This window comes from Nothobranchius furzeri, chromosome 2, assembly GCF_043380555.1.
Source record: "Nothobranchius furzeri strain GRZ-AD chromosome 2, NfurGRZ-RIMD1, whole genome shotgun sequence".
Lineage (NCBI taxonomy): Eukaryota > Metazoa > Chordata > Actinopteri > Cyprinodontiformes > Nothobranchiidae > Nothobranchius > Nothobranchius furzeri.
Window position 1 is genome coordinate 90,292,950 of NC_091742.1, and position 10,058 is coordinate 90,303,007.

Consider the following 10,058-nt stretch of genomic DNA (forward strand, 5'->3'; position numbering starts at 1 on the left):
GGCAATCAGAAGCAGGAGCGAACAGAGGAAGTGTGGAATTTACAGCATACGCCAGAGGACAACAACCCTTCTTCTGCTTCAGGGGGTTTCATGTTTGCAAGGTAACGACTCTTATTGTGAAGGTTTGAAGGAAGTTCTTTGGGTTCCATTGGATGCTGCTGGAGAAGAACCGGGGTCATTCCTCGGGTTGTTGTTTTGGTGCCTTTTATACGAAACGCCTGATGTTTCCTTCTGCCTGCTCTAATATGTGACACGGATAAATAAATAGATAGCTTTGTTCATAGGAACATGTGGAGGTGTGGGTGAATGAGTGAATCAGATTTCTGACTCAATAGAAACTCATTCTTCTGCTTTTACTGTTCCGTTTTCACCACTTTAATCATGAAATCCTTTTGTTTCTGGACTTTCCTGCCTTACACGTGACCCGGAGTCTCCTCTCATCAGATGACCTGACCTGAGTCACACGTCAGTCACGCCATCTGCGGCTCATCTGAGGAGCAAAAGGACATTTTACTGTATGTTCCTGCAGACACAGGCTTGAGCAGCAGGTGTGTTGTGTTTCTATGATGCTAGGTTAGCTAGCGGACCTGCTTCCTGTCCAATCTGGGTTTAAATCTCTGAACTAAAACACGTGAAGCCTGCTGGAGTCTCAGGAGGAAGAGTCTGTTGTCTAGAAGAAATAAAATATCACTTCCTGTTAGTAACTAACTTTTCGCTGACATCATCATCAAACAAGATCAAAGTCACTTCATCACTTCTTTGCAAAATTCAGATCTATTCTGATTCATGGAAATAAATATTTATTTATGACAATTAAAGAGTTATCCAGAGTTATCTCTGTAGTTATGCTGCTATAGGCTTAGACTGCTGGAGGACACACTGACCACTTTTCACACTCGACTACTTTCTTCTACAATCTGCTCTTTAACTGTATTATTTCCTGCTATTTCAGCTGTTGACTTTATTTTCTCTCTAAGTGTTTTTCTCCCCAGAAGAAGCTACAATGATGTTCTGCTGAGCTGTGGTGGCCTCATGGAGGGGGCCATCGTCTAGCACACTGCTGCTAACCACTTAAACATTCTCCCTCTCCTGATAATAACATTTTGCTTTCGTTGACGTTGGATGTGCTACTGCTAGTTTATCCGTTTAATTATAGATTCACTAGGATAAATACAATAAAGGTTATCTCTCACCAAATAGAACATGACTTGGTATATATGTTGTGTGTGTGTGTGTGTGTGTGTGTGTGTGTGTGCGTGTGTGTGTGTGTGTGTGTGTGTGTGTGTGTGTGTGTGTGTGTGTGTGCTTGTGTGTGTGTGTGTGTGTGTTTGTGTGTGTGTGTGTGTGTGTGTGTGTGTGTGTGTGTGTGTGTGTGTGTGTGTGTGTGTGTGTGTGTGTGTTTGTGTGTAGGTGTTGGTGTATGCGTGTGTCTGCAAATTGCATCAAGTCTTGACTTGATGCAATTTGCTGGGTTCCTTATATATGAAACTTTTTGATGATTGGCTTAATGAACTGACCTGTATTGGAATATTTATTATGTGAAGTGCCTTGAGACGACTCTTGTTGTGATTTGGTGCTATATAAATAAACTTGAATTGTATTGAATTGAACTGTGAAGCTGCAAGTGTGATATTCTGGCCACAGGGGGCGATAGAGGCTGGGTAGCCTTTCATTGCCTTGTAAAGAGTTATTTTAGCACATTCTGGCTCAAGAAAATTGTTTAAAATATGAAAGAGTTGCAACATAACCATTTAAGCTACAACCTCATCAGGCCACCAGTGTGTTGTTAGTGAAGTTCTAAGAAATTATACACGTCTGTATCTCAGGTTCAAAGCTGTTTTCATTTATGAAAGTACAAAAGCAGAATATTGGCAGGCCTCCTCAAGGCAGGTAGGAAAACATACCAAGATATCATGAATTATTAAAATAAATGAAAACTTCAAGATCCAAATGTGTCTTTTATGTTTTTGTGACGTCTAATATCAATTTGTGTTAAACAGCTTTAAAATATAATGAGATGACAAAAACTTTTATGAAATTAGACCATTATTTGAAATGAGTTCAAACTGTGTGGAAACAACCTGATACCTGAGGAAACTCTTGGACTTTCTCAGTGTCTAATACAAAATCTCACTTCTCTTTCAATTCCAGTGAAATCCAGTTTTGTTAACGCCTGATTGAGCTCGTTTTTCTGGTAACTGCTTGATTGACACACGAACTGTGGGATCTTAGAGCTCGTCTCGGTGTCGCACTCCGGTTACATCGTTAATGTTTCCGGCAGCTCGGATTGCAGACTTCATTGACGTCTCGATCCACCCATGAGAGAAGGCCGTGTGCTCGCCAGCAAAGTGGATCCTGCCTTCATTCCTGAAGAGCTCTGCAGAATACTCCAGATGTTGGTACGGTGTAAAGAGAGCGAAGGCACCAAGGCTGTAAGGATCCAAGGTCCACTTCTTCACTATTACCCCAGTGCACAGAGACCTGATGTAATCCCCGTGGATCTGCACCAGATCCCTGAGGACCAGCTCCTTCAGGTCTTCGTCACTCGCTCCTTGGAAGAAGAGCGAGTCATCAGCCCAGGTGTAGGAGGCCAGAAGGACGCCGACGGTGTCGTTCCCAGGAAAGCTGTGGCTGGGGTAGTAGATGAAGCGAGACGGTCCGTCTGTGATGCTCTTCCCTCCCTGAATGCCGTCGCGCACCCAGAACTTTTCGCTAAAGGTGAGGAGGATTTTAGTTGAGCTTCCATAGTGAACCGCCCTCATGGCCTCCATCTTTGGGAGGGAGAGAGGCGGATCAAAATCCACGAAGAGGGCTGCATTAGCGGTGGTGGTGACCAGGGCGAAGTCGGCATCGACACTTTTTAAGGAGGAGTGGTCGGTCTCGTACCACAGGGTTACACCCTTATCCGAGTGCCGGATGCGCCTCACAGGGGAGTTCAGGAAGATGGAGGCTTGAAGAACTGACACCATCGCCGTTGTCAAAAGATCCGTTCCTCCAGTTATTTCATCGTACCTTAAAAACAAGCGGAGAACATCAAGTTCAACGGGTGTTCCTTTCATCTGGGTCGTGCCACGTTGATGTTACCCTCTCACCCTGAAGCACGTGACCATTAAAGAAACATCTGGGTATTCCTCCGATATTTACTTTAATAATCCCATAATGCGTAGGGATCTGTCCAGACTTACATCGTGCTGTCGCTGACATCGCTCTCGATGTAGATCATCTCGGTCAGAGCCATGTGCATGACGCTGTTCTCGTTCAGCAAGTCCCCGATCATCCTCACCGCCTCGGCGCTCAGACCACCCTCAGCTCTCAGGTATTCCTGTCGGACAAACGCAGTCTTTGGTTCGGGAAGCTAAGTCGCAAAGCGAGGCTCAGGAATTACCACATGATCTACGTTTCAACTATGATCACGAGACTTGAGTAATGAGCAAAATGAGTTTCTCAGAATAGAACCGCTGCTCCTCCATGACTAAAAAGGCGGCCGAGGTGGTTCGGACACTTTTTAAGGGAGGCGTTTTAGTCATGACACCTGAGTCGACCCAGGAGGGATTATATCTCTAAGCTAGTTTGGGAACACGGATATGGAATGGACCACTCATAGGTCGGTGCTCCACAGCCTCCGAACAACTCAGTGAGAACAAAGGATGGCTGGAGCACTCGAGTGAGTAAAAGAAACTAATGTTTCAACACAGTGTGTATTTATCAGAGAATGAAAACACAATGTGTCAAAATTTTAGTTTCTTTTACTCTCCTGAGTGCTCCAGCCTCCCTGCTTTGCATTCTAGTTTGGGAGCACCTTGGGATCCCACAAGAGGGTGGGAATTCCTACAGAGAGGAAGGTCTTGTTTTGTCCCTGGTCATCCTGAGATCTTTTTTTTCTCCAGATATACTGTGGGTACAGAAAATATTCAGACCCCTGACAGAAGTTCACTCCTTTATTTATATTGCAGCCAAAAACACGGACTTTTAGAAATGTACTGCATGTGGATCCCTCAGCCAAAAAGCCTCGGAGGTTTTAGAGTTTTTCACTCCCAAGAAGCTCATGAACTTTAGTAGTTTTGACCAAACATCCTCCTGTTTTGCTGTAATCTTTGCTTGGTTGGCATTGATCTTGACATGAAAGTAAGTTGTGATCACAAAAGCTCAACAGGTATGGGCGCCATGAGTCACATTCACCACAAAGCACACGTAACACGTAAGTACGATCACTTCCCGTGAATCAGGAGTAAGTAACGTTGGCGAGACACTCCGGGGGTGCTGAAACAACCCTTGGACTCAACCTATGCTCTGTCCATTTGTTTATTTTTTTTATTTACTCATATTTATATTTCCTCATATAAAAGTACTCGTTCTCCTTTACAACGACGATCTGGCCAAGAGGCCGCAGCAACAGACACAGTTAGCTTCACACCAAAGAAAAACAGGTGAGATAAAAACATATGAGATAAAAATAAGATCAAAACAGTCAGACATAAAAACAAAGAACTATTCTCATTATGTACAAGCAGTCAAACCAGACTATGAGCAGTTTTTAAGTACTCAGAAGCACACTGATGAATGAATTATTGAAGGAAGATAATGGAATGTAGGTAGTGAGCTTCAGTGATTTTTGCAGCTCGTTCCAGTCGTCAGAAGCAGCAAACTGGAATGAGGAGCAGCTAGAGGAGGTGCGAGGAATAACCATGGAGATTAAAGAGCAACTCACTCCAAATAAACTTTTTTTTGCTGATAAACTATATAAATGAGTGTCTGATCGTGCTGTAGACAAATGTAGATAATAATTTGACACTTTAGTGCATCTTAGTTAAAATTTAAATATTCGGCCTAAAACTGTCAGTGTTGCACCGCCGTCAGGTAAACACTCAGCACTGCATTTGAATTTAAATCTGCCATAGCTATTGGCTAAGAGGTACACTATGATGTTAGATGGTAGATTATGATGTCACAATGTCGTGTGTGTATTTGTTATCGGCTCCACCCTCTTGGTCTGCTAGGCAACAGCATTTGTTGCATTTTTCAAACAGGAAGTGGGAGTTAAGAATCTGGTAGGGGGTGACTTGCTCTTTAAGTTACTAAATTACGTAACATAAATTCATCTCTACGGTTAACCCTAAAGCTCGCGCCTCCTTTGGCCGCTCCTCATTCCAGTTTGCCGACTATTGTCTTCTGACTTGAGCGTCTTTTCTTTGTTCGGCTGGACATGAATCATCAGATCACTCAGGCTTGCTCGCAGAGAGATCGCATGGTGTTACCTTTACAGAGAGGTGGTCATATTTCCTCAGCATAGCTTGGCAGCCATTTGTTTCCACCTCATCTTTGACCTACAGGAAAATGATCAGACAATATTTTATTTATTGTTTATTTACTTTTTGTTGAGTTTCAGTGACAGTCTGTTTATATGAAACCAAACCCGGTTTGTGATTTACAACGTAATTTCATCATTTATATCTGATCCTGAATCAAACGATGTTGTAGCGTTAAAATCTGTTTGTCTTTAAAGACACATTCTGCAACTTTAATGGAATAACGTGTTTTGGAAGGTTTTGGTGGCATCCCACCCTCTATTATGTTCATTTCAGAGCTGTGATAGTTATGGGGACCAACGTCTGTTTCACTGCTGCTGGAATTATCATGTAGATGTAGACCCCATAGACATTAATACGTAGACACCCCATTGGGCGTTAGAGAGTCGCCGCCATATTGGATGGGTCTCCTCACTCTCCAAAGTCGATGCAGAGTGAGCAACAATGCCCGTTTTCATGCAGCCTACAGTTACAACAACTGGCCTACTATTGAAAACAGATAACGTAGGATTACTAGTGACTTTTCTAGCCCACCTGATAGGATTTTCTATGTAAATGTATTTTTTATTTCTTTGGTTTAATTATATTTATATTTTAATTTTCGTGCCTTACAATGTGTCTGATTTTGTGAAAAAAAGTGATAAATGTGTTTTTTTGTTGGGTAAGCACCTTCCTCAGTGGAATTGAATACACTGGTAGCGAATGGAGAACCTTCGGCAGCTTTAGTAGGCAGCGCCAGTCCACGGGGCATCTACGTCTATACGTTTGTGTTAGACCCGCGGTTTAGAGAACTGTGCAGCAACAGATCCACCAAAAAACGCTAACCTTCATCAGAGGAAACTAGGAAAAGAAAAGGAAAATACAAAAGAGCAAAGACCAAACTTAACATTGGGCGGGCTTTTCCTCGCTGGAGAGCTCTTTTTGACAGAACAGCATGTACTGCAGACTCTGACCTAGCCATGCTGCTAATGGATAGGTAAGTAAAACCGGGGTGATTGTGTTTGGTCGGGCATAAAGTCGTTATACAGTCCTGATAAAACTTTATTCAGTGGTGAAACGCTACTTAACCTACCTTCTGCAGTGCCTTGTTCAGCAGCCAGGTGGCTGACTTCCCTCTCTCATTTTTTGGCAGCTTGTAATTCAGAACGCTGGGGTTTGCCTTCACAGCGTAGGTTTTCTTCCGGTTCCCACGAATCAGATAGAATGTGTTCATGTCGTCCATGATGAATGGATTCAATTGAAGGCCAAGTTTATGGATGAACCAGCGGGCGATCCTGTTCAGTAATGAAGACATTGTTGACTACGGCGCATGTGACACTTCCAGACACTTCTGGTCCAGGATTTTATTTTCTTCTGATTTTTATTGACATCACTGCTCCCCACAAGGATGAGTCAAGCACCTAACAACACCATTAATGATCTTTCCGAATAGCAGCATATAATGCCAGCATGCTTTTACTTTGAAAGGTCAATTATAGAAATTAGAGGCATCCTCACATGTGATAACTGGGGATCCTCATTGCTCCAAACTCAGCGTACCAGCCCTCTTTCTCATTCCTGTAGGTGTGCACACGGCCTCCGACGCGTTCACTGGCCTCTATTATGGTCACCTGTGTCAACGTAGTGAAAGATTCAGAACTGTTTTCTCAAAAAGCAACAAATTCAAACGGATGCTACATCTAATGCCCCGCAACCTTGGTTAGAGTTAGGGTTAGAGGTTATTTCTGAACGTGTAAGGTGAGGTTTACCTTGTGCCCTGCATCTTGCAGCAACATGGCGGCTGTGAGTCCAGCGACGCCGGCTCCAACTATAGCAACATGGTGAGAGTTGTTGAAGTGATGCAGACCATTCTTGGCTGTGTTCAGCAGATCGGTGTAGTCGGTTTCGTTCAGACAGTCGGACAGCTCTTCCTTCAGACTGAAGGTGGCAGTGGCTCGGTGCTGGGCGAGCAGGAACACGATGACAGGAACTGGAATGAACAGAAACAAACAGATGAACCAGATTCTTCAGATATCAGGTGTGTTTTCTTTAACAACTGTGAGCTGAAACTCAAGTTTGTAAGAGTAAGGATTGTTTCTGGAGACCGACCCCCTCTCCACTTCCAGACATTTATAGAGAAAGGACATAAATAGGACCCGCAGAACCTCTCTGTTCTGATTTGGCTCACACCTGTGAACAGTTAAACTAAAGTTATAGATGTTATGAAATACGACGCCTGGGCTCGTTCAGTAGGACCACCCTTATGATGGTTTTGTACACGAGACATTAAATCAGAAGCATAGGTAAAATGGAGACATTCTGATGTGATCTGAAAGCTGAGGCCAAAACAAAACCAGAACCTTGTGGTTGGCTCAGGTCAAGTCCCGCCCCCTAGCATGTATAGAAAGAATGCTTTGTCCGTTCTGACAGACCCACCTGCTTCAGCCCACCTGGGAAAAATCCCAGAGAGACATGATTAATACACACCTAAAGTAACCAGTTGATTTAGGTGTGTGTACCTTTTGGAACCTCAAACCCAGAGTCACAATGCTTTAAGCATCAGAGAAACACTTTCAGTTAGAATAGAATAGAATAGAATAGAATAGAATAGAATAGAATAGAATAGAATAGAATAGAATAGACTTTTTTGATGTCACATTGGGGACATTCACTCGCAGCCCACACATTTTAAAGAATAGGGAAAAATTAACACAGGTAACTACACAAACACAGTGCGTTATTATTGTAACCTTAAAGAGCAAGTCACCCCCTACCAGAGTATTACTCCACTCCCACTTCCTGTTTGAAAAATGCAACAAATGCTGTTGCCTAGCAGACCGAGAGGGTGGAGCCGCTAACAAATACACACACACACACACACACACACACACACACACACACACACACACACACACAGGCTCACAATGACATTGTGACATCATATGGTACCAGCTAACATTCTAGGGTACCTCTTAGCCAATAGCAATGGCAGATTTAAATTCTAATGCAGTATAGAGTTTTTACCCGACAACGGCACAACACTGACAGTTTTAGGCAGAAAATTACAATTTTAACTGAAATGCACTAAAGTGCAAAACTGTTGACTACACGTGTCTGCAGCAAGATTAGGCACGCATTTATATAGTTTAACAGAAAAAAAGGTTGATTTTGGGGTGACTTGCTCTTTAAGCAATTAAAATAATGAATAAAAATAGAAAGGTGAGTTTCCCAGAAGAAACGGCATAAATCCAGGTATTTCACACCTACTGTAAAAAATAAATATGAACATTAATTCAACCATAACATGTTAGATTGTCCATTTTTTCATGCTGTCAACACAAAATACATTCATGTGGAACCTGACAAAAATGGTGTGGATTGAATCAATCATTTTTTAGAGTGTATAGAACAGATCAGATGTGTTGGTTCTGAAAACAATACCAATCATTAAAAAGTTGTTGCTGCAAAACTAATTGATACCATGTCCTAAATAAAGCATTAACTCAAACAACTCATTTGATTCAATAATAAATGTCTTTAATGTTTGATGTGACAACATTTTATATGCATGTTTGTACGATACTCACATAAATTCCACCTCTGCACGAGCTCGCCCATCCTTACGCTACACGCTTGTCTGAACTTGCTTGAGAAAAAAAAAGGAAAAGATCAAAGGAAAATGCAAACATTGAGAAAAATTAAACAATGAAGTCATTTTCTATCTATTGAATTTTACATGAAAATAGTTTTTAGCATTATTGAACATAAAGAAGCTGCGATGGACTGGCTCTCCGTCCATGGGTGTACCCCGCCTGATTGCCCATTGACCGCTGGAGATAGGCACCAGCCCCATCCCCCCCCCCCCCCCCCCCCCCCCCGGACAAAGCGGGTTCAGACAATGGATGGATGGATGAACATAAAGAAGTTTAAGTGCATGAATTATGTTGTTTTTACTTATTAATCACCAGGTGTTGATGCTGCTGTTGTGTTTGTCTGGTTTACTGATTTAGCTGTTTTCTTAATGATTAATATAATTTTCATGCGTTTTTAAATAATTTGATATTCTATTGAAGACCAGTGGTGCCCCCAAGGGGTGGGCATGGCCACCCCTAGAAATTTGCTGACCCCCACCCCCAGGGAAAACCTGTTTTAATAAATCATATTAACATTCACTGAAACCATAAATCAATCTAATGTATTCAAGACATAAATGTAAAACACAATAAACAATTTCACAATTAACCAGTAAAGAAATAATTAAACCAAAAATAAATGATATATGTTTCTGCTGCTCACCATTTAAAGCAGAAAAGTTTATATCTCTGGTTTTTTGTGACGACAGGTGAATCAAACTAAAAATAAAATGAGAAATAACTGAAATTAATTTATCTGAAATGTTTGTGTTTCTCAAATTTGAGTGAAGTGTTTTTGATACATTTTGTGTTTTAATAAAAACAAATAAAGGACAATGCATTGCTTCGCCACAAGCTAATCTCTCCCAGCGTTACCATAAGGATCCTTTTGGTGTGCCACCCCAACATTGTCTGAGGCCCGTCTGGCCACCCCATCAAAATTTTCTGGGGGCACCCCTGTTGAAGACATGGCTACTGTATGAGGTTCTTTTAGTTTCAGATGAAATGAGAGCTTCTTACCTGTGGAGGAGTGCAGACGGTGACTCGTGCTGGTGTCTTGTGTGCTCTGGATTACACGTTCACTGGATTATGTGATGTGCTTCACTGACGGGCCTCTCTGTGATTGGCGGGAATCTCCAGA

At 42.2% G+C, this 10,058-nt stretch overlaps 1 protein-coding gene across 3 annotated transcripts; it reads right to left on the minus strand.

Moving 5' to 3' along the window:
• Window positions 1-1,824: 1,824 nt before the first annotated feature.
• LOC107374444 (L-amino-acid oxidase) lies at window positions 1,825-10,058 on the minus strand. 3 transcript variants are annotated; one of them, XM_070548277.1, is made up of 9 exons: window positions 9,938-10,035; window positions 9,582-9,637; window positions 8,873-8,931; window positions 7,055-7,275; window positions 6,804-6,916; window positions 6,379-6,580; window positions 5,256-5,324; window positions 3,186-3,322; window positions 1,825-3,012 (listed from the first exon to the last, which is right to left on the minus strand). In XM_070548277.1, exons 3-9 carry the CDS (start codon window positions 8,901-8,903, stop codon window positions 2,229-2,231), a joined length of 1,557 nt encoding a protein of 518 aa, XP_070404378.1. In that variant the 5' UTR covers window positions 8,904-8,931; window positions 9,582-9,637; window positions 9,938-10,035; the 3' UTR covers window positions 1,825-2,228. The 3 variants fall into 3 exon arrangements, with proteins under 3 accessions (XP_070404378.1, XP_054604648.2, XP_054604649.2); XM_054748673.2 differs by lacking the exon at window positions 9,582-9,637 and having other exon boundaries at window positions 9,938-10,058; XM_054748674.2 differs by lacking the exon at window positions 9,582-9,637 and having other exon boundaries at window positions 8,873-8,927; window positions 9,938-10,050.

Coding starts and splice junctions, on each gene's coding strand:
- LOC107374444 (XM_054748673.2), bottom strand. CDS start 8,903: ATGGGCGAGCTCGTGCAGAGGTGGAATTTAT. Junction 6,581..6,803: donor AGGATCCCCAGTTATCACAT/GTGAGGATGCCT, acceptor ATTACTGAACAG/GATCGCCCGCTGGTTCATCC. Junction 3,323..5,255: donor ATGACCACCTCTCTGTAAAG/GTAACACCATGC, acceptor TTTGTCCGACAG/GAATACCTGAGAGCTGAGGG.